Raw genomic sequence first — 24,975 nt, 5'->3', positions numbered from 1 at the left:
TAGTAATTAACCCCCATTGCTCTCCAGTTTTAGGGCCCTCCTTGTTCTTATGGAAGTCGCCAGTTTTCTCAAGACTTTGCCACCCTGTTCTTTCGGCATACCTCTGTTCTTTAATTTTGCCTAGTTTATAGTCAATCAAATGCGACTTTTGAAAACTTAAACCACATACTCCATGAACTCCTTTCATCATTTGCTGCTTCATTATTCCCCAAAATGTTTGTTTGTTTACAGTATTGGGGATTGAAACCAGGGCTGTGATCATGCATACCCCCATCTCCTCACTAAAACACTTTACCTGCAGACTTGTGTCTGGCAAAGGAGAGCATGGTACACTGAAGAAAATGAAAGAAAGCCAATTAGGCTAGATTGTTGAGGACAGAAGGGGACACATTGTAAGACAAATTTCGGGCAGGATTTAGAGGTCAAATTATACAGACTTCTTCCTAGGCCTTATTAACATTTCATTCTTTATCTTTAAGGATAATGATGGTCAATAATAAAACATTTTACTCGCATGGGAGGGTGGGTAAAAGGAGTTGGTTACATTTTATGAAAATCATCCCTTCTTCTTGATGGGGAACAGACTTGAGGGGTGCATTAGTTATGTTTCTTTTGCTGTGATAAAGTACCATGACCAAAGCAACTTATAAAAGAAAGTGTTTAATTGGTCTTATAGTTTCAGAGGGTGAGAGTCTGCCATGGCTGAGCAATGTGGGAGCAAGCAGCAGAGCAGCAGCTGAGAGCTCACTTCTCGAACAGCAAGAAACAAAGAGTGCACTAGGGATAGTGAGAGGCTTTTGAAGCCTGGAAGTTTGACCCGGTGTCACACTTACTCCAACAGGGCCACACCTAAGCCTTCTCAAACAGTTCTACCAACAGGAAACCCAGTATTCAAACATAGGAGCCTAAATTGGCCATTTTAATTCAAACCACCACAGGGAGAAGAATTTGATATGTTGTAATCAGATGACAGTTGGTTCCAGTGATTTAGGTGTCAGTTTTTGACAGGCTGCTTAGTCTACTTGGGTTGATGACTGTGTGAAAAGAATGTTGAGGCAGTAAACCTTCAATGAAATCTATTTATGAATATCTATAATCAGCAATTTGTATCTCCTAATCCCCAGAATGAGCTTTTCAATTTTATATGGTCTTTTGATTCCACTGTGAGAAAATAGAATGTCTTATGCAGTGTAGATCTTCAATATACATCCTAGAAAGCTGTGTGCCCTTTTGTATATTTCTTAACATGTAGCAAAAAATAAAACATACTTATTCTTGTTTAATGGCTATATAGGACATATTCAACTTTCTTTTACATTAGAAGTAGACTTTGGTTTTGTTTTTACCCTTTATTTGGAGGATGAAGCAACATTACAGTTTCAGATTGTTAAATAAGCCAAATGTGGTGATAAAGTGATGACAGGAAGTATGACCTGAGTTCTGGGAAAAGTGGGTGTTTTCCAGTTTAGTGGGTAGGAGAGAGAACTGGTGTGAGGTCATCTCCATAGGACAAGAGAACACATACTCAGTGGCTGCAACTCACTGAGGGCAAGGAGTGCAGTCCTGCCTAAACACTGTGATCTTCAGCACAGCAAACCAGCATCTTGACTTGTTCAGAGTACTTGTAGGTACAAGGGATAAGGCGCTTCAGACTGACTTATTAATTGATCTGGATGGCTTCTGAAGTGCTCCATTTTTGAGTCTTTAGACTGACTGTTGGTATAGGAAGCCTTTCATGTGTTTCTCATTGTTACAAAGTTCCCGGAGGGTGCTGAGTGTTGGTCCATCACATTATGCTACCCATAGAAGACTACCTATGCTTTCATACATGTCTGCCACATTTCTAACTGCTACTGTGCTGAGATCACCTTTTCTACCACACATTTTCTGAATGATAACATCAGATACATAATTGAGAATAATCAAAGAACCTAGAGGACACCTTAAAGTGCCTCTTGCCTGGTTGTCATATTCATTTTGGCATTAACCTGTCCTGTTTTGGGTTTCCTTCAACCCTAGCTGAAGACCATCCCTTTCCTCCAATGTAGCCCCTTCCATTTAACATTTTCCAGTGGAAAAGAAGGTTAATCCAAATCTGCCCTGAGTTTTATTAACTCCCCTTGGCAAAATAAACCCTTCCATATCCTAAAGAAGATGTTGTAGATCCATATTCACATGTAGAGACAGGGATCATGCCAGTTAGCAGAATGCTAGCCAGATCAGCCTGCAAGCAGTCTGTCCTTTCAGCTTCAAAAAAGCTTGCTAACCATGCCTCACTGGTTTTGTTGCCACTTCCTTTGCCACCCTCCATGCTGTGGCAGCAAAGTGCCTTCCTCTTTGCAACATCACCTCAGGCCAGGGCCACCTCAATTCAAGACCAATTCAGAACCTTGCAGTTCTGAAGATTAAAGAAGCAGTATGTTTCCTTAAGCTGTTTCCTAATTTAGGGTTCCTAAATTGATAGTGTTGCTGAATGTTATGTATATATTATCTTATTTGTTGTTCACACCAGTGTTGCTGAACTGATAAAAGATTAGCCATTATCTCAAGTCACAGCTCCATTGTCATCCAATTCTAAAGACTTCCTGGGTTATTGAACTAGGAACTCAGTAGGAAAGGTTATAGACATTAGTGTTTGACAAAGTTTGGCTTTGAATCCAGCCTCAACTATCTCATGGAGTAAAAATTTATGGAATAGCTACCATTCCCAAGTATTGTTTGGAGTGATAGGATGGCATCTTTACATTTTTAGGGGGAGATACTGACCTTGAAGCTGCTAAAAACTAAAATATATTTATTAGCAGGCAGTTAAAAAAATTGTGTTTCCTTGCCGTTCTCCCTCCTCCAGTTTCTCATTCCTCTGTTCCACCCTACATGTTGCTTGTTTGGCTCTTTTTTCTTCTTGGATTCCTGCTGTAAAACTGTGCCCCCGGGATACAAATGTTCCAGGTTCTTACGATGTCATGGATAGACCACAGTAACTGGATAGCCTGCTGTTAAAAACATCCTGTATGGGACTGGAGAGATGGCTGAGCCGTCAATTGTGCTTGCTACTTTTGCAGAGAACCAGAGTTCAGTTCCCAACACCCACATCTGGTGGCTTATAAACACCTGTAACTCCAGCTCCAGAGGATCCGACATTGTCTTCTGGCTTTTGTGGGCACCAGCACACACATGCCATACACTCATACAGACCATACATGTATTCATAAATAAAAACAAATGTTTAAGAAAAAAAAGCCCTATATGGTCATTCCTCCCTCTACTTGTCACAGTAATAGCTCAATAGCTTACTCCAAGTCTCTTGAATCTGCTTTTTTTTTAATCTTAAAATTTCACATCTATTATACTCATCCACCTATTCTGGCCTTCAGGCAATACATACAAAGACACAGTGATAAATACTCTTTAAATGTCCCCCTATTCCTCAGTCTCCTTCCAAATGCATAAATACAAGTTTATGTAAACGTGTATGTGAGTAGAGGCAAGTTGGCATGTTAGCCAATGAACTCTGAAATCAAATTGCTTGAGTTTTAATCATGACTTTTTTCCCTAGATGTGGACTCTTGTGCATATTATCTATTAATTAGCTTCTACCTCTAAACTTATTATGACTTCCTCCTTCCCAAGTGATACTCAGAGTTGAACCAGTGGCCTTGCCTACACTAAGCAGATATATTGCCACTAAGCTATGTCTTCAACCCCCTTATTATAAGTTATCTATACTAAGCACTCAGGAAATGTTTGCTGGAATTATTTGTTGTTGTTATTATATAACAAAAGCATAACATATTGAAAAGCTAGTGTCATTTAAACACTAGAAACAGGTTCGGATATGGCTTCTTAGTTATTTTATGACTAAGTCATTCAACCCAAGTACTCTTGTGGTTTCCCTTTATAAGGGGACAATAATATGTTTTAAATTTTTTGATTACTTAAAAGCTTTGTAAATAACAGAATGCTATATAAAGCTCAGTTGCTGCTGGTCAAATGGTTTCACTTTCCTTTTCAAGGTCACAACATTTCAGCTGAATAGAAGAAATGAAATAATCTATAAAAAATAAAAAATAAAGATATTGCTGGGTGAGGTAGTTCTTGCCTGAATTCCAGCACTCAGGAGGCCTGGGCTCGGTTTATGATCAAGCTAAATCTGCCTCAAAAAAAATAAATAGACAAGTCTGTCAGAAACTTTGTGACAGTGATCTTTTTTCCCCCAAAATGTCACCAAATTCAGGCTTCTTCATTTTAAGATTAAAAATATGTAGTTTATTTGGCATTCCCCTTAAGGAACAAAATTAGAGTAAGTGCTACCATTTATGGAAGAATATCCGCCAGTGGGTTCCAGCATTGGACATATTTAGCTGTGCTTAGAAGAATCTAGTTAACCTGACCAAGTGTATCTTTTAAAGTACGAAAATAAAAAATGTTCTGGTCAAGCTTGAAAGTATTAATCAGAGTTTTTTAGGTTGAGGATTGTGAAAGTGGCTCAGTCAGCACGTGCCCTGTAGTCATGAGGACTCAGTTTGATCCCCAGCACCCATGTCAAAAGCTAGGCTGCTAGTGTACACCTGTAATCCCACAGGGAATCAGAAACAGGATCCCGAGAGTTCATTGGCCAGCTAGTCTTGCCTAACCAGTGAGCTCTGGTTCAGAGAGAGACCTTGTCTCAGAAAATAAGGTGGAAGCAGTAAGATGTCCAGCAGTTACCTGTGTTGTGTGCATATGCTCCTGCGCACTTGTGCGCATGCACACCTACACCCAGGTTTTTTTAGCCTAGTTTATAAATGTCGTTTGTCTTTGCCCCGTCTCCATGTCCATCAGTCAGCCATTACGCTTTGTGATGATTTCCTATGTTGCTAAACAGGATACAGGCATTCACTGAGTTGTGATAGCTCGTGGATCCAAGAGCACATGTTGTCCCCAAAGGCAGGGTACAGGATATTTTTGGATATGATACTGTTCTCCCTTCTGTTAATTAGAGGCATTCCCAGTACTAGACATTTAGAAGGAAAAGTTATAGTCATGGGCACTTTGGCAAAGATCATCCCTTCTGGATGAATATTAAATCATTTTAATATGAGAAGTATGTTTTGCCTTGGTGTAGTAATCTTATTTAATGTAAAAAGTACATTTGAGATTTTCATTTTAAAGTATTTTTGTTTCTAGAAAACAGCTCATTCTAATGATTTAATGATGTAATATGTAACCTTGATCACCTACTACAATTTAAATTACTGCATTAATAAGTGAGACTTTTTAACACTAAAACAAGACATAAAAGAAATGATAGTATTTCTTTCATTCTGTTCTGGTGCTGGAATTCAAATTAGACTTCGGCTGCAGCTGTGCCCCCAGCTCTTCTCTTTTAGTTCTTTTTCACGTTTTCAAATCCATCTCAGGGTCACTCGAGGTTCCCAGCTTGTCTGCAGGTTTAGTGGTGCGCTCAGAAGACTGAGATAGGAGCTGGAGTTTGAAGGCAGCTGGGCTTATGTTGAAAGTCACTTCAGAAAAGCAAGCAAACCAAATAACGCCAAACCAGCCTTGCTACCTCACTTGCTTCATAGCATGAAAGTTCATAGTAGGAAGAGCAAGCCTGTTTAAAGTTGTTTATAAAATTGTTTTCTTAGCTGTCTTTCAGGGCTTTAAAAAAAAACCAAAATGATGAATTTCTCCCTAAATTAAATTATATATTATTTGATACAAATGCATTGGGAATATGCATTTGATAAGATGATGCAACATTCAGCCATGTGGCATATCTTTATCAGCCCCTCTACTTCAATTCTAGAATTTGTTATTAAAACAGTGCCATAAGATTGCTTTGTGTAAGAATGAGATTAAAAGGTTCTTTTTTTTTTCCCTTTCTGAGACAGGGTCTCATTATGGAACACATGGAGGCCAGAGGGCAATCTCAGGTGTTGGTTCTCGCCTTTTACCTTGCTTGAGGCAGAGTCTCATTGTTGTTTGCCTCTATGCAGAGTACACCAGTCAGATGGCCCCTGGTCTTCCCTGCCCCATGGTTTTCTCTGTCCTCTCTCCTACTGTCGAAGTAGATACACTACTGTATCCCGCTTTATATGGTTTTGGAGATTCAGATGTAGGCCCTAATGCTTGCATGGCAAGCGCTTTGCCCACTGAACCATCCCTAGAAAGTCTCTTATGGAAGTAGTACACTGAGATCTCAGGACGACAGTCAGCATTAGCTAAGTGGAGAAGGAAGATAAAAAGCACTTCAGGAAAAAGAAATAACTGCTTTTGTTACAATCCCATGGTAAAGGCAAGCATGCCAGATGACAGGGACCGAAGGGAAAGTCAGGGTGCCTGGCAGTGGTGAGTACAAGTGTAGAGGAAGATAGTGTACACAGGGGCCAGTTATTGAGAGCTTTGAAGACTGGTTCTGGGGTTTAATCTGTATCCCCAGAAGAAAAGGAAGCCATTTGATTCTCTAAGGAGTATGGTAATTGTCATAGTTTCTTCTCCTGCTGTGATAAAACGCTAATCAAAGCAACTTGGGGAGGAAAGGGTTTACTTTATTTTATTTATTTCCCGGTCACAGTCCATCATTGAGGGAAGTCATGGCAGGAACTCAGAGTGGGAACCTGGAAGCGGGACACCTTGCTATTCCATGTAGCATTGCCTCCAACCAGAGAATTCACACCCAATGATGTACAGCAGAGGAATGCTGCTGGATTGCTCGTGGGCTCATGGTTATCCTCAGTAGATGCTTTCTTCTGAGATGACTCTAGGCTGTGTCAAGTTGACGATTAATCCTAACTAAGACAGTGACCATGGTAAGACACACACACACACACACACACACACACACACACACACACACACACACACGGGGGGGGGGGGGGAGATCATTCTGGTTGCAGTGTAGAGCTATTGTACTGTGGAGATTAAGCAACAGTGACCTAGTTATAAGGCAGTTTCAGAAGTCCTAGAAGAACAATAATGACTGTTTAAGACTGTTGTCTTGGTAATAAAAAAGGAATAGATGGGTTCTGTAGCTGGAAGGTCACTGTTTCTTTCTCTAGGTAATTCTAACACTGCTGTCCTCTTCCCTTACTCTGCCTTTAAAAAAGTAGTGACACAGCAGAAGAGGGAGCAGGAAGACTTTCAGAGCCAGTACTTTTGGATATGACCTGGCCATTGGATTCATTACCTCGCTGCAGCTGTTGTCACCTGAACGAGACTGTACAAGAGTGGGCTCATCCCCATTTCCTTGTGTATGGTGGTGGGTGGGGCACATGCTATGGAAACATTCTACCACAGAGCTAAAGTCCCAGCCCCAGAGTGAGTATTTTAGAGGACATGCTCTGTACAGGCTTAAGAAGTGGAAGCTAGAACTACCACCACAACCTGTTTTTGTCATGAGGCCATTTACTGAACTTTTGGGGTTAATTACATTGTCTTGGAGACATACTGGTAGGAGACTAACTCAGCCTATTAGGAAACAGCCCATCGTGTGTCTAATGTGGCCCCAACCCTGGACAACTACAAGGAAAACTGAATAGAAGTGGGGAGGGGAGCATTTTATAGTTATAACCCAATCTCTGTGAGATTTGCATCTCTGATTCAGTTTGTAGATAGTTCCAAGATAAGAATATGGTTTACAGTAATTCCAGCCAGAGATAGCCCCAGAGCAGAAGCAAACACATGTCATAGTTAAAAAAAGTACTCAGTTTAAAAATAAAAAAGAGCTGGTGGTTGCATGCCTTTAATCTCAGCACTCGGAAGGCAGAGGCAGGGGGATCTCTGAGGTCGAGGCCAGTCTGGTCTACAGACCGAGTTCCAAGACAGGCAGGGCTACACAGAGAAACCCTGTCTCAAAACAGAAAGAAAGAAAAAAAAGATATTGAAAATAAGGACCAACCACACACAACAGCAGATGACTGAATTAGATCCCCCATTGACTTCATGCTTTATCATTATTGTATATAGAATAGCATGTTTAGGAAAATTTAAATTAAAATATAAAAATGATAGCATTATGATACTTAGTGTTATAGAACTTCTTGTGACTCTCCCAATATTCTAATTTGTGCTACATATTAATTCAGTCAATTCTCATATCTGTGAAGCAAGGACCACTTTACAGGTGAATAATTGAAGCACAGAACGAGGAAGTAACATGGTCAGGGGTAGTAAATGAACCAGTGTGGATCTTGTGTTTAGGTTTTTAACTGTTTCACTGTGCTACTTAAGGAAAAGAAAATGAGATGGGGAAGTATTGTCATTAGCTTTGAAGGGAAAAATATCTAGAAACTAAAGATACACGTTTATAAACATACAAATTTGTAATATAAATATATTTGTATAAATAAGTTTAAATAAACGAGTTGTGATAGAAAACTAGTGAACAAGAAGATAATCTGGAAAACAGATTAACTAAAAGAGACAAGGATAGAAATATGTAAGGAAAGATTACTTGAAAATTATGGCAGGAAGTGTTGTTTTCCTGATACCTTTTCCCTGTAGTGATGAATGGATGTGTTAGTTGAATGCCTTGCTGCCCAGCTAACACTTCCATTCCATTGCCTTCCAGCAAGTGAACTCTGTCCTTGTGATAAACTCTTAGCAATTTGGGATGCAAGTGGAAAATTGTGCAACTTCTAGGTCATGCATAAGGAGGAAAAGTATGGCCTCTCTTTCCTTGTCTTCCGTCCCATGGACTGACAAGAATGTAGCATGGTTGGTGAGCTATTTTGGGGGAAGTGGGGCTGTATAGAAAGTAGTACTTTAATGACAGAGTAAGATGTAAAAGTTTGGCTTGTGTATTACTAAACTGCCAAAGAAGCCCTAGACCATATGAGCAGAGGTGGGGGAGGCTTGAATATTGTTTAAGACAATATATATTCTCATTATAGCAGCTTCATCTACATCCTAATACAGAAAGAGATCTAGCAGTTGTCTGACCAGAATTCCAGCTATGAGGAAAACTCGAATAGAGATAATAATATTTAAGGAGATTAAGGTTGAGTATTTCCAAAACAGCAAAAAGACACCAGTTGAAGACATTAGATCCTAAGCAAGCTAAATAGAAATCTAAGCCTAAACAGCTCAGTTAAAACCACAATCAAAATAGCCAGAGGGGGGAAACAAATTACTTTGGAAAGATCTGCCATTACAACAGCAGAGTTAGTGAAAGAAAAATAGAAACCAATACAATAAACTCATTAACTACAGTGTACTGAAAGTAACAGCTATTAAAGCTAAAATATCACCAGGTGGTGGTGAAAGCCTTTAATCCTAGCACTTGGGAGGACAGAGAGGCAGGTGGATCTCTGTGAGTTTGGGGCCAGACTGGTCCACAAAGCAAGTTCCAAGACAGCTAGAGCTGTAACACAGAGAAACCTCAAAAAACAAACAAACAAACTAAACTAAAATATCTTTCAAGATTGGTGGTAATGGAGAGCAATGTAACTTTTAAAACAAAACCTGGGACCAATTATCCCTATTTGGATATTCCAAAGTAAGATTACAAAAGATAGAGTTTAGAGATAAGTAATTCCTGATGAAGGATGCATTATTAGAAAAGGAGCCAGACATGGTAGCACACACCTATAGCCACAGCATTTAGGTACTGGAGCAGGAGGATTGCTGTGAGTTCTAGGCTAGTCTATACTACAGAACAAGACCTTGTCTCAAAAACAAAAAACAATCATGAACAATATTGGCAGTTCATAATTGCTGAGGAAGGGGGAGATTTTCTTCAGTGATGTACCCACTGAAAAGTTAACCTGTGTTTCTTTAAATAACCCCTCTCCTGTACCCATGTAGCCAGTACTAATGAAACTCACTGGGTCACCAAAAAAAGAAAAAGAAAAAAAAAACCCACCAAAAATGTGACAGAGATTGAGATTGTATTAGGGTGCTCCAGGGGAATAAAACCAATAGAATAAATAGATATAAGAATGAATAAATAGGAGATTTAGTTAGTTGTTTTACATGATGCATGGTGTGTAGTCCAACAATGTCTGTCTACATATTGGAGAGGCTGAGAGCCTTATAGCTGTTGAGTCTACAAGAGTAGATGCCTCAGCTGACCTAACTTGGCACTGAAGGCCTGTAAGATTCTTGGAGAGCCACTGTCTGTGTAGAAGTTCAAGAGGCTGAGTTCTGCTGCCAGTGAAAGATGGCAGCAGAGTCTCTGCACTCACTGGCAGGGCGTAAAGGCAAGCAGACAAAAAGCAACAGTTTTTGAACCTTCTATCTGAGCCTCTGCTGGCGGGTATTATCCACTTCAATGGAGGATTTCTCCATTACTTAATCCTTCCAGGAAATTACCCTTAGCCTACCCAGTGGTGTGTCTCTTAGTTTATTACAGACCCAATCAAGTTGACAACCAAAATTAACTACCACACACAGCAACATTTTTGGCCAGTGGATAAATTCAATGGTAGATTATTTTATTGTCACAATACTATGTTAAAACTTTCAAGACCACTTATCAAACAACAGAAATTTTATTGTTACCTTTGAAACTCTTTTACTTGAATATTTAGAAAAATCCAAGGATTTGTTCAATGAATTAACTATCATTCAAGTGGTAGTATATGTTTGTCTGTTTGTGAGGATCTCACTGTGTAGCCTTGGCTGGCCTGGAACTGACTATGTAGAACAAGTAGGCTCCAACACACATTCCTCTGCCTTCTAAGTACTGGTAATAAAGGTGTGTGCCACCATTCCCAGCCTCTTATTAAAGATTTTGACAAAGATTTAGTTAGATGATATAGATGGTTCTTTAAAACAGTGTAACTTGTGTTTCTAGTTAATATGTATATAAGGAAAATGCAGAGAAACGCTGTGAACCGAAGGACCAGTGGAAACTGCCAGGAGTTTTTTTAAGTTTCTTTCATGCACCAAAAAGTGATGACACTAAAAACAAGTTATAATTTAGTGCTTTTTCCTTAAAAACAACAACAACAAAAGCAAACAAACAAAAACCAGACACATTCACCAGCCTTCTATTAAGGTCTCTACTTTCCCCTCAACTAAAAAGCTTACTTAAGACGTAGATGTACTGAGCCCATTTCCTTAGGAGGGCTGAGTAGCAGAGATCCAAATTCTGCAAGTGCAGATTGACAGTCCAGAGTCTGAAGCACCTCTATGCCCGGGCACTTTGGATAAGGGATTCTCTAGCACTTTGTAGATGGGTACTCTTACCATGATATCTAAAACCAAAATAAAGAGGCATCAGTATAAATCTTAGAATTATAGAGGAAAATAGTCAAGTAACTTAATTGTAGATTAAGGTAATAGTGACCACATTTTTTGTTAGAGATAGTGACTCCTAGTGCTAAGCAACCATGGGATGGTTTTGTTGGTTTGGTTTTTGGTTTTTTTGCACACTACTGGGGTATGCAAATAACCTGGCCACCAAGATATATCCCAAGTACCAAGTATGTATTAAAAGGAGTAAGAGAGACTGAAGCTTTTCCAGAAGAGACCAGAGCAGTAACAGAAATAGGTTTTAAAACATTAGAAGAAGACTACTTACTTCAGAAGAATACATATAGAGACTAAGGAAGAAATAAAAAAAACCTCTTCAAACGTTTGAAGTATAGAAATAGAAGAGGAATTCTCTTTGTTTTATTTATAACAGTGAGCAGAACTGAAACCAGCTAGTGGCCACTACAAGACCCAGAGCACTGGAAAGAACTTCTAACAGCTCAGCTACCCAGAAATGGAGTGGAGTATTGTGTGAAGTAGAGATCACAGGAGGCTTCATGACCTGTCTAGTGCTGGGTTTGGTGGCTTGCCACTAAAGAAGTTCTTATATTTTAATTTTAATATTTAAAGCCAGGAAAGACAAAAAACAGCCCCTTGTACAAGTTTGCCACATCTAAGTTAAGTATATTATTTTCTAGTGTTGTATTTGTCAGCAATGACTTCTCATAAAGAAACGTTCACCATATGTAGTGTACAGAATTGGAGTTAGGGTTTCTTTTCATTGTGTTGGGACTACTGTCCTCTTTTGCATTATTCCTATTATCTTTGTTTACCACTCCCATTTTTTTTTTTTTGTTTTGTTTTTCGAGACAGTGTTTCTCTATGTAGTTTCTAGTGGCTGTCCTGGATCTCACTCTGTAGACCAGGCTGGCCTCAAACTCACAGAGATCCTCCTGACTCTGTCTCCCGAGTGCTGGGATTAAAGGCATTCGCCACCATGGCCGACTGTTTACCACTCTTATTGTTTGTAAGTGAGGATACAGTGAAACCACTGTACTGGACTATTCTGTGGGTAGAAAGAAAAGTTAATGGTGGGGACAAACTGCCATTCTGCCTCTGAGAATAGGGAGCAGTGGTTTGCTGGAAAGCAAGCAGATTTTAAATGATAGGGGTGGGGGTGCTTTTGGAGCTGATGCAGGCTGTTGAGATGCCCTGTCTGAGGTAGTTGACCACTGCGGGCAGATAGGGGAGGTAGTGGTTTCCTGGTAAATAGAAGCCTGCCTACAGAGATTCCCAAATGCTTACTTTAAGCTCCTGTTTACCCAGTATAACAACCCTTCTGTCCACTGGGGCAGTCGTCCTGTTTAAGGCATTGTCATCAGTGCTGCCATTTGGGGGCCCGATTTAGACCTGATATTGTTGATTTTTCAGTTTCTGAGTCTGGTTGAATAAATTTTTTTGTTTTTGTTTTTGCTTTCGTAGTTATGTGTGTATGTGTTTCATTTGTGGGGTAGATGTGGGTGTTTAGGGTGCAAGCATGTTTATATCTGTCTTACATGTTAGTGTTAGAGGTTGATGTCAGGTATCCGTTTATTGTTCTCCACCTTATTTAGAGGGGACATAGTTTTCCACTGAACCTGAACTCACTGTTTTTGTAAAACTGGTTGCCCAGGAATCCCTTAGAAGTTGCATCTCATTCCCCACCCCTTGCCCCAGCTCCCCTTCTGCCCATCCCCACCTTACTAGTGCTGGAGTTAGAGGTGTACACCACCAGACCCAAACCACCATATTTGGCTTTTTATTTGTGTGCTGGGAATCTAAGTTCAGGTCCTCGTGCTTGAACAGCACACTTTATCGCCAAGCCATTCCTTAGCACCTTTCCTAGTAATTTTGAAAGTATACTCATCTAGTTTGTTGGCATTACGTTTTTCCACTGTTGTTTAGACTTGAAATTTTTCCATATAGAGACAAATACTCATCCTTTTCCAAAGCAAAGGAAAACTTTTATATAACAAAGCCAATCTTCAGACAACCCAGTAATTCTTTGTTAATGATTGAAGCCCTCATGATTCAGTCCCACCTCTCAAATATTGTGCTATTTAGATATGACTTTGAGGATTATGTTTCCAGCACATGAGATTGGCATATACTCAAATCATAGCACCCTCTTACTATATATTCCCTGTCTCTGTCCTTTTCTCCTATGCTCTGGGCTCAGTATATAAACTCAGTAACTGACTCTTATTTTAAACCATGCTTTCCTCTTCATCCTATCTACCAACCTTTTATATAATCATGTTTTATAAGTCTCCAATAGATCTTTTATATAAATGTTATAACCTCGAAAGGTCTTTACACATTTATTTTACAGCCTCCCACAAGGTCTCTTAATTGTTTCTTTAGTTTTGTTATAATCTTAAATTTTTTTTTTTTTGTCTCTCAAATGGTTTTTCTGATCTGTGATTGTCCTTTCTCATCTAAATGAAATCAGCCCTCCATCTCTGAAGAGCTTGCTTAGTTTAATTAGCCTCTCTGACTCATCTATAAAAATGAAAATAATAGCTGGAGAGGTGGCTCAGTGATTAAGATTACGGTCTGCTCTTCCAGAGGACCCAGGTTCAATTCTCAGCACCCACGTGGCAGCTCACAACTGTCTGTAACTCCAGCTCCAGGATATTTGACACCCTCACACAGATATACATATAGGCAAAATACCAATGAACATAAAATAAAAATAAAATCTTTTTTTTTAAAAAATGAAGATAATATGCCTGTCTATAACTGCTGTTCCAGGGGATCCATTGCCCTCTTCTGGCTTCCTTGGATACTGCATGCATATGGTACACAGACATGCAGGCAAAACATCTTTACACAGAAAATAAAAGTAAATCTTTCTTTTAAAATGAGGATAATTGAGATAAAAATGAGAATATTAAGAATGTTGTGTGAATTAAAAATATTAACAAATTATGTGCTTAACCCAGTATTTTGTACATGGTAGGCAGACAGTCATCATTGCAGTTAATTTCCTTTTCTTTTATGTTCTGTTCTAACATTTCTACCCTTCTCTTGTCTAGTCCTCTGGATATATTAATATTTTCTCTGGTAAACTGGAGCGGATTAGCAGTCTTTTCTTTAAGGGGCCACATAATCAATGTTTTGTGGTTTGTTAGGCCATATAGTCTGATGAAATACAGCTGACATGCTATAATCTTATATTCTGTGCTTGTAGCTTTCAACCAGCCATGAATAAAAAATATTTAGAAAGAAAATGACATCTGTACTGAGCATGTGCATTTTTTTTCTTTTTGTATCTTACCCTAAATAACATGTGATGGTAACAACTTACATAACATTCACATTTTATGAGGTGTCACAAGCAATCTAGAAATGATTTAAAGTATATAGAGAGATATATGTAGTTCTTATACAGATGTTGTAGTATATAAGGGACTTGGGCACCTGCAGATTTGATGCATGGTGAGCATGAAAAATGTTCTGAGACTCAGTCCACCATTTACACCACATGGCACCTTTCATTTCCTCATCAGTTTCTGTATATACACTCCCTTCCCCAAGTAGACCAGTCTAGAGAATATTAGAAACTACAAGAAAAGAGGGTTTCAAGGTGAATGCTTTCAATGAGATAGTAATTATATGGTTTCATATCAGAAAACTGGAGTTCTCCATATGTTATACTATTAAGATGGTTGTTTGTTTTAGAAAGCTAAATCCTGTCATGGTTTCTGTATGTATTTCCCCCTCCCTAAAACATGCTGTGGCCACTTGCCAGAGTTTTATTCTGTTCTGTTTTGCAGTGCTGAGAATCCAGCCCCAAGCTGCATGCTGTGCTCAACCAATATGCTCCAGCCTCTGCCCCACTTACCAGTTTTAAAATACTGACTGTGGTGTGGTGGTGCACATCTTAATCCCAACACTTGGGAGACAGAGGCGGGTTAATCTCTTGAGTTTGAGGCCAACCTGGTCTACATAATGAGTTCCAGGATAGCCAGGGCAATATAATAGAGAAACTATGTCTCAGAAATAAATAAATAAGTAATATTGTTGGTATCTGCAAACATTTAACCATGGGGTGGGGTATGGTGACACACACTTTTTCCCCAATTATTTATTTTCTTTCTTTCTTTTTCTCTTTCTCTGCCTCCCCTCTCATTTATTTATTTTACTTCCCGGTTGCAGTTTTTCCTCCTTCCTCTCCTCTCATAATCTTCCCCCAACTTCCCCCCTACCTCCCCTCCATTCACTCCTCCTCCATTTCTATTCGAAAAAGGGTAGGCCTCCCATGGATATCAACAAAACATGGCATATCAAGTTGTAGTAAGACTAAGCACCTTGCCTTGTGTTAAGACCTAGGCCCTCTGCATATATGTGACAGTTGTGTAGCAGGGGCTGTCTCTGACTCTTTAACTGGCTTTTGGGACCCTATTCCTTATACTGGCTTGCCTTGCCCAGTTTTTTTGTTTGTTTGTTTGTTTGTTTTTTGTTTGTTTGTTTGTTTGTTTTTTGGTTTTTCGAGACAGGGTTTCTCTGTGTAGCTTTGCGCCTTTCCTGGAACTCACTTGGTAGTCCAGGCTGGCCTCGAACTCACAGAGATCCGCCTGGCTCTGCCTCCCGAGTGCTGGGATTAAAGGCGTGCGCCACCACCGCCCGGCGCCTTGCCCAGTTTTAATAGAAGGTGGCGTACACTTCTAGTTCGAGCACTCCAGAGGCAGAGGCAGGCAGATCTGTCTGTCAGAGGCCAGCCTGGTCTGCAGAGTATTGACCATGTCAGCCAGGGATGCATAATGAGACCGACTGTGAATGAATAAGTGAATAAGGTTAAATATAGCAAGCAGTTTCTAGGAGAGCACCTTTGGGGTCATTGCTGTTTAAAGTTTAGCTCAAATATCTTAAATTTTCTCACCTCATCCAAGTACTTGATTTCCTTTAGTGAATTTTATATTTTAGGTTCAATTTGCAGGAAAAACTTTTGTCTTATAGTTCTTTAGTTTGTGTATTTTTAAAATACAGAAAACAAATTTAGGGTTTATTTGCTTTGACAACCAAGTTATGTTATTTTCTAAAACTAGTTTTGCTGAAGGAAGAATGAAAGAAAATTTTTAGAACTTGAACCATAACGTTAAGGATTCAAGATTAACTTAAAACTTAAACAGTGCCATGTTTATCCTGTCCTCTGTATTTGTCAGTAGTCTTAGCCAAAGTAAGACATTTTCTGGTGCTTGTTGGGAGTGAAGGACACAAGAGATTTCCATAAAAAGACATAGAGTTTGCTTGGAAGAATATAGTGTTTTTTTTTTTAATTTGGCAGTAATGTGTTAGAAGTAACTCCTTTTAGAAAGAAAATGTTAATTTCAGTTACTGTTACTGATAATTTGTATGTGTGTGCTTGTTGGACAAGCTATTTTTTTGTTTCTATGGATGTGCCTATGTATGTTTATCTACAACCAATATTCTGTATGTGAAAATGACTTTGAAAGTTGAATATCTTAACTATTTTGTTAAGGAACAGAAGCTAAATATTCTGTTGTTGGAGAATTCCCCCAAGTAATTTGATCATCTCTGAATTCTTTCCCTAATTCCTGTTTCCCTAGAAGGTCTGGAGGCATTTGGGGAATATAAACAAGTTCACTGTTTGCTGTATTGTGACTACCTCATGAAAGATACACACTTGAGTTAGAGAGTTAGTGAGTTCACACACTGTCATAAAGACAGCAATCCCTTAAGAGGCTTGGAGAAGGATCGAACAGGCGTGGTGCGGGAAGCAGTATGCTCTTGTATTTAGCCGGCAGCGCTGTTCTCAGGTACAGAAGAGAACTGCCCAACGCATATTTAGGATACCACATAAGTTGGTCAAGCACAAACTTAGCACAGCTCACCTTTCCTTTTATGTCTCTGTGATAACATGTGGTTATCTTGTTTCCTTCTTAGCTTGCATCTCTTTTCGCTGAGTCCTCCTTAGTTGATTTTGTCTGCTGCTGTGGTTTTAGTTGCTGCCATCTTTCAGTCCCTTCTAAACTTGAGTTTCAAAAATAGCTATCAAATTCTCCTACATACTTTTCCCACAGGACTTTCAAACTACATTTCTCTAAGAAATGTACCTGCTTCAGTTGCAGGTGTCCTGTCAGCCACTTACTTGCTCAAGCTTGATACCTAGAAGTTATGAGTGCCTTTCTTTTTTTCTCCTAGCAGTTATCTCTGATCAAGTACAGTCCCAAACCTTCAGAAAAGCACTGCCCCCTTCTCAGCCCTGGTGTTGCAATACAGGTCTCCATCAGGTCTCACTGAACTACTTGAGGTGGCTTCCTAACTAATCTCCTTTAACTGTTGATCTGTTCTTTCTTCAGTCCGTGTTATACAAATGTAACCATAATAACATTTAAAAAAAATCACTGTGTCAGGACTGGAAAGATGGCTCAGAGGTTAAGAGCACTGGCTATTCTTGATGACCCAGGTTTGATTCACAGCACCTATGTGGTGGCTTACAACCATAAGTAACTACAGTTCCAAGGGATCTATCTGATGCTCTCTTCTAGCCTCCATGGGTATCAGGCACACATATAGTGCACAGACATGCAAGCAATCAGAGCACTCATGCGCATAAAAGGTGAAATTTAGATTGAAAAAAAAACACTGTTTTTTCCCTTTGGGTAACTAGATAAAATGTAAACTATATTAGTACAGGTACTTTTGTAAGCACAGCTCAGCTTCACATTCCATAACTTTCTTCTTTGTGTGGCAGTATTTCACTAGGTAGCCCTGACTGGCATCAAACTCAGAGATCTGCCACTTGAGTGCTGGGGTTAAAGGTGTGAGCCACCGCACCCAGCCATGGCTTTTGTAAAGCCCCATGTTGAAAAGCATGAAAAGAATCACTAAGGGGGTTGTTAGATTTTTCTGCTAAAGTGTGAGGTATTTAGTGGATGTCTGGCGTTTGACCAAGAAAGAACTCCATTCTCAAGCACCAGGTGAACCTTGGGACTTCAGCAGCATATAGGTCTCTTCTTTGCTTTATCTTATGTAGTTCAGTCTACATGCTTGGTAGTTTTTTTTGATACATTTCTAAGGAATATGTTATCAAGTCAATTACTCTTGATAGTCCATGGAATTTAATCATGCCGAGAAAAACCAGTGTCTGGATAAAACATGCACCTCTGTTGTTTTGGTTAGAAGACTAGGTATAATGGACAATTACCCATTCACTCTTCGGTTAGTCATTGAATGAGAGCTTGGTCCCAGTCTCAAGTGGGTCCTTCTGAAGATTTCTGGAATTGTCAGAACCTAGCTCCCTTTTCTCAGGTATATTTATTTGCAAAGCTGTTCTTGAATCCTTTCTCCTGTAGCACAGCCTGAAGTGTCTTCAGACAGAAAGCTAAGGAGCTTGAGTCTCACTTCATTTCTTTTTTATCTACATGTTATCATCCTACATTATTTATTTTTCAATGTCTAAAATAATTATCTCATTTTTTGCCCAGTGTTCCAGCAGTTTCCTATAGGGTGAAAAGTTTTACCTTTGTTACTCCATATGGGCCACTGAAAATTATTTCCTGGCTTTTACTTTGTAAGATAAGCTTATAATTCATTTATTTTCTGCAGCTCTTTGGATCTTAGGGTGTGCTTACTAACCCCTGCTGGTACAGGTTAACATGTCTTTTCACCTACTATTTATAGTCTAAGTATTTTCAAGCTGACGTTTTACACAGTTCAGCTATAATGTAACAATGAATAAAATATTACAGAACTACTACATGTTTTAGTCATGTAAAATAGCATGTAGATTATATTAAAACTCATGATTATCTCCAAAGTGCAGCTTTGCAAATAATTAGTTTATGGTTATAGTTTTAAGACTGTATTGATTTTAATGTCCCGTTTTATGGTCACTCTTCAAAGTAACGCGAACAGGCTTAATGATTGACACCTAGTAAAAGATCATCTTCAATAAATTAAAGTGTCTGGCACTAGTCCTATAAAGCTATTATTGAAAAATGTTTGATTTTTGCTCAATAGCCTCTGTGCTCTGGCTAGATAATATCAAGGAAAAAAATTTTTAAGCAAAATACTGTGTTTGATGCTATATTCTTAAGCTGTTTTGTATGTTTGTGAATTTTTATTTTCATTTTTTGCTTTTCAGGTTGTCAGTATTTAAACAGAGCACATCATGCGTGAGTACAAGCTAGTGGTCCTTGGTTCAGGAGGCGTGGGGAAGTCTGCTCTGGTAAGTTTTTTACCCACCCAGCTGTAACTAATCAGTATTAACACACAGGAGATGGCCATTGGCTTGTTTTCATGCGTCTAGTCCCCAAGGAAAAGGACAGCATCGTTCTTTAAAAACCTGCTGTCTATAGTGAAAGATGTGTAGCTCTATACTGTCGAGCCACCACTTACTCTTTTGTCTGCCAACCCCTTAATTGGCCACTAGTGTTTGTGATTCAAATTGGGATGTAATTTTCATTGTTGGAAGTTTGCATTCCTTTGGGGAAAGTGTTACAGATTGTAGCAGAGTAGATTCTCCTTTGTCTGACTCCAAACTTGCATGGAATGAACACCACTTTTTGTTTTATATGAGGTACTGTCCAGTCTCTGGGGTCACAACAGCAAATAAAACGTCTCTCATGGAGCTTACTGTATAGTAGGAGAGGAGATGTAATAATAATACACAATTAAGCAAAGAACTTCAATGCTCTGAAACAAAAATTCAAAATTTTAAGGGAGAGACTGACAAGTGGCCCTTAGCTTTGACAACTGCAAGAAAGGCCAGAATAGCCAGGCATGAGGAAGTGAGGTGACAGGGAGGTGGGAGCCCAGGTGACTTCAAGATTACTATGTAAGAGCTTGTAACTAAGGCCCAAGAACAATAAGACATAGAATGTAGGGTTTCTTGAGGGTACTGGGAAGCCAGTGAATTAGCTAAATGTCTTATTTAACAAGTGGACTTTAAACTATGTAATTTAGAAGAGTGGGAGAAAGTTGGGAGCTTGTTAGGCAACTAGCTTGCTTATGTGTGCTTGGATAAGGGCCATGGTAGTGAAAAAGAGGCATACAGATGCTTGAAGATTAAATAGGAGGTAGACTTGACACGTACTGCTGGGCTGATGGGGATTAAGGGGGAAGGAGTAGAAACACAAAGTCTTTTTTTTTTAATTATTATTTATTCATTTATTTTTTCTTAATGCGGAATACCGTTTATTGAAGGAGGGAGGAGGTCTTAAATACAGGCTTACAGCACAATGGGAGAACCCCAGAGGGCAGAAGTTCGCTACCGATGTTTTACAATCTTGCATTTAAACTGTTAACACCCATTATGTAGGATACATGGACAAGGAACTTCCCTTAAGCATTCAGGAAGGTGAAACCTGGGAGGGAATTAGCATAGGGAGGATATCAAGGTCAAGGTCAGCAAGCAAGGCAACAGTTACCCAAAATGGGGGCCAGGGCCCTACAGGTCCCCCTTTTACTAATAAATGAGCTTCTGACTTAGGTTGCATGGGACATCAGCAGGTCACCTTACCCGTCATCCAGCCACCTGCCCAGGCCACACAGGCGCTCTGTCTTAGGTTGGTGAGCACCCCCCAGGCATTACCCAATGAATACTCATTGTCATACAGGCTCATTGTCATACAGGCTCAATCGTGTGTGAGCTGTAGAGTTAACTGCTGCCAAAGATCTCAAAGTGGCACTGGGCTTGCAATCTGTGTGTTCGACACAGAAAAGACCAACAGAAGTCCTAACCCACCCATAGCCAGTAGGCTAAAGGCAACTGAGCCATTCCCTTCTTTAATGAGCCTTACTGAAAATTGGAGTCCTGAAACACAAAGTCTTATACTTATGAGATACTCAAGTTGCTCAAGTAAAATACATCAAGTACATAAGTGAATCTTTAAGAGTTTAAAAGAAGTTTGTGATACAATTTTAATTGCCACTAATATATTGATCATATTTAATTTTATGAGAATTCCATTACTGTTAGCCTGTTAGGAGTATAAATTAACACCTCTGTGGAAATGTAATTTGATGGAGGAGAGTAGAAATGGCTCTCATGGGCTGGCTTTGAATTTCGTAATCCTCCTGCCTCAATTCCCCGAGTGCTAGAATTACAAATATATACCACACACCTGGCTTTACATGTAATTTTCAGTTCAGCAAATTCTCTCTGGACGTTTTATCCCAATTATTAGTTCACATGTGCAAAACGATCACATCAAAAGTATCCATTGCACCATTCTTCATATGATAAGAAATTTGAAATGCCTACCCGTAGGAGCTAGTTAAGTAACTCTTAATACATATTCAGAGTAGAATGCAATACAAAAGCATAAAACACCTTTGTATGTACTGACCTATGACATCTAAGATTTATCATATATAGGGAAGAAAGGTTCTAGTTAGGCTACCATTTGTTTTATTTTTCAAAAGCTGTAGTATTGGAGAGAGGACTTAATACTTAAGAGAAAATACTGTTCTTGAAGAGGACTTGAGTTCATTTATCAGTACCCACATTGAATGGCTCACAACAATGTGTAAGTCCAGCCCCACAGGGTCCTGTGCCCTGTTCTTGCCTCCATGGGCTCATACACACATAAACGTAGATACATATAAATAAGATTGAAAGGACTTTTTTAAAAAGGTTAGAAATGCTGAGGAGAGGGACCTATGAAATACATGAACTGTTACTTGAACAGGTTGGGTAGATGGAAACAGGATGACAGGATGGTAATAGGATAAGAAAAAAAAATTAAATTCCATAGGAGCAAACTAGATGGTCTGAGAAGAGAATAAGGAGAGAAAAGCACAGGCTTGAGTTCTGAGTAGTTGTCAGCTATTAGAGGATAGATAGGATTGGACTGTCCAACACTGAAGAAGGTGTCTTGTACTGTGATTGAGTGCATAGATGTATCTACTTGACTGCTCAGAAGTCAAGGGAGAAAGAGGAATGGTGCGTGGAGATGGTTGCACATCATCAAAGAAGAACGTTTGATCTGGTGATGTTGCACAACCATGCTGGGTAGAGTTGAAGAGTAATTGAGAGCTGAGGAAATGGATTACCATGTAGATATTCTGATTATGAGAGCAAACCGAGACAGGAGAAGCTAGAGGAGTTTTCTGTTTGTTTGGGGATTGGAGGTAGCAGAGCATGTTTGTATCGCAGAGGCAGTGATCCGGTGGAAAAGAAGGTAATGACATAAGAGGGAGGAGTAGATCCAGTATGGAAGCCAGAGGAATAAAATGAAAATTGATATGAATGAATGTGATATCCTTGAGAGCTGAGAGGACAAGATTCAGAGGAATGATGGAAGGTTACTCTGTGAAGAAGAAGTGATTAGGGTGAGGTGGTGGTGATTTTTACAGACACCAGTAATGTCAAGCCCAGGGACAGTGCTTAGGCTTCCATGCCATCTGTATCAGAGCACTTGTAGTAGTGGAGACAAGTACAAGAGGAGGACCGGACATCTTAGCACTGGAATCTCATGCACCTGTGGACCTCATATGCTGGACCGTATTTTGAGAACCTCTCCTTTAGGCTGTACTAGCTAGAAAGCCATGTCAGACTTTCCCTATCTAAATTATGTCATAATAAAAAGTGATTAAACCCTTGATAAAAATGAGGATTAAAGGACTGTGGACCCAAGGAGATGGCTTAGTGGGTAAGAACTCTTGTCATGTAAGCTTGAGGACCTATGTGTAAATCCCCAGTACTCATACAAAAGCTTGGGTGTGGGCATGTACACATCTGTTACCCCAGTGGTTAATGTGTGTGTGTGTGTGCGTGTGCGTGTGCGTGTGTGTGTGTGTAGCTGTATGTGGGAGGAATAAGACAGGGAGTGATAGGGTAGGACACCCAATGTCCTCCTCTAATCTCTGCACACATGTGCACACATAGTTGAGATATAGTACAGTGGTAGGATATTTTCCTATAATACCTAGGGTTCTGAGTTGTATCACCAACACAGAGGGATGAAGGGAGGGAGAGAATAATTAAAGTTTTTACTGTGATTATATACTGAAGTTCATTTAAATAATTTAAGTGTAGATGACCTTAGTCTGCATATTTGCCTTTGCCTATAGGCAGGAATATTCCAGATTCTGTTTTAAAACTTCCTAGGAAATATCTCAGAATTATGATCTGTACTTGCCATTTAATTTAATGATAAATGTTCTTTCTAGTGTACATTCAGATATGTTCATTCAGTAAGTATACTGCAGATGAAAGTACAGTAGTCTCCCTTTTCTGTATGTCCCAAGGGCCTCAGTTGATTCCTGAACCCATTTTACTGCACTCAAATATATTCTGAATTTTGTGTATATTCATATATATACACTACATAATTATCTTTGGCTAGTTGGTGTCTGTGACTAGGTAGTGTTTTCCACTGGAAAGAGTAAGACTTTGGAATCTGTATTGTAAGTTCAGCTGGCAAATTGGAAAAGTATTTCTGGGGTACAAGTGTAACTTAAATGTGATTACAGTCTAAAATTGAAGCAGACAGATATTTAGTAACTCTAAACTCCCTGTTCTTCCTTACAGTTTAAACAGTATAAACATTTAGAACCCTTGTCTCTCTCCTTTTAGGCAAGTTACATTTGGATGGTCTCAATTTTAATGAATTAGAATCTTGCTGTCTGTATCTCTGTAGTTTAAGATGTAACATAATCATGTGTAGCAGTGTAGTAGCTGTATTGGTAAGTTTTTAACATGACTATATCTTTTTGCAATAAATATCTTTGTAGTTTTGTTGCATTCTTACTGGAAAATAATAATGCTTTACATCTGTGTTTATTCAGAATTTCACCACAGTTTCATTTCTTTACAATTTGTAAGGTTAAATAACACTTAGGAACATTTGATTTTCCTTGCAAATCTTTAACTCTGGTTTGTTTGTTTTCTCCTCTCAGACAGTTCAGTTTGTTCAGGGAATTTTTGTTGAAAAATATGACCCAACGATAGAAGATTCCTACAGAAAGGTAAAATGTGAAACAGTGCATGCACTTATGAGTAGTCCTTACAGCTTTCAAACTTGATCCATGTAATTGCCTTTTAAAATAGTTTTGGGAAATGATAGAAATCTGCCGTGTCTGTTTTTAGAAGTTCCACCGGGATAAAACATTCCTCACTGAACACTGCTTCGGAGAGTGTTCTATGTGCTGTTTTGCTGCTTAATAGTTCATATATTTTTTTTTAATTTTGGTTTTTCAAGACAGGGTTTCTCTGTAGTTTCTAGTGCCTGTCCTGGATCTCACTCTGTAGACCAGGCTGGCCTCGAACTCACAGAGATCCACCTGCCTCTGCCTCCCAAGTTCTGGGATTAAAGATCTGAGCCACCATGCCCAGCCAATAGTTTATTCTTTCCTGAATGCATTTTCCCAGTGAGAAGTTTAAGTAGAAAAATATTAAGCCCACACCCAGGCTTTTGTATGAGTATTGGGGATTTATACATAGGTGTATTTTTCTACTTAATATTTTCAACTGTTAGTTAACAAAACTTAAGACCATTTTTATGATTGAAGTTATCCTTTAAGTTTTGGTTTTGATTTGTAATAAATTTAAAGATATTTACCTTTAGACTATTAAAATGAATCAAAAATGTGTCATAGTATAATGGGAGTACCTGTCATGTTTCTCAGGATCTGTGGAACATATATGGAAAGTGACTGTAATGCAAACCGTGGACCTTTGCTCATAACAATGTGTCATTGTAGCTTCATTGGTTGTGACAAATTTCCACTCTGCTGCAGGCTGTTGCTGAGAGAGAGAAGGAAGCTGTACATGATGTAGGCAGA

At 39.1% G+C, this 24,975-nt stretch overlaps 1 protein-coding gene across 3 annotated transcripts in view; it reads left to right on the top strand.

Annotated features, from left to right (window-relative positions):
• Window positions 1-24,975, top strand: part of Rap1a (RAP1A, member of RAS oncogene family) — an 80,022-nt gene that overhangs the window by 38,759 nt on the left and 16,288 nt on the right. For 2 of the 3 annotated variants that reach the window (XR_008216727.1, XM_052732008.1), the window contains exons 2-3: window positions 19,331-19,414; window positions 24,091-24,159. Coding sequence is in view for 2 of the 3 variants with exons in the window: in XM_052732008.1 (XP_052587968.1) it covers window positions 19,358-19,414; window positions 24,091-24,159 (126 nt within the window). In the remaining variant the exon portion in view is untranslated. Of the gene's footprint in view, window positions 1-19,330; window positions 19,415-24,090; window positions 24,160-24,975 lie in introns of those variants that run through there. The other variant, XM_052732009.1, reaches the window with a different exon arrangement.

The sequence above is a fragment of the Peromyscus californicus genome, unplaced genomic scaffold (genome assembly GCF_007827085.1).
Source record: "Peromyscus californicus insignis strain IS unplaced genomic scaffold, ASM782708v3 Scaffold_9__1_contigs__length_137607984, whole genome shotgun sequence".
Lineage (NCBI taxonomy): Eukaryota > Metazoa > Chordata > Mammalia > Rodentia > Cricetidae > Peromyscus > Peromyscus californicus.
Note: the sequence above shows the minus strand (reverse complement) of the source record. Positions and strands in the feature narration are given on the sequence as shown.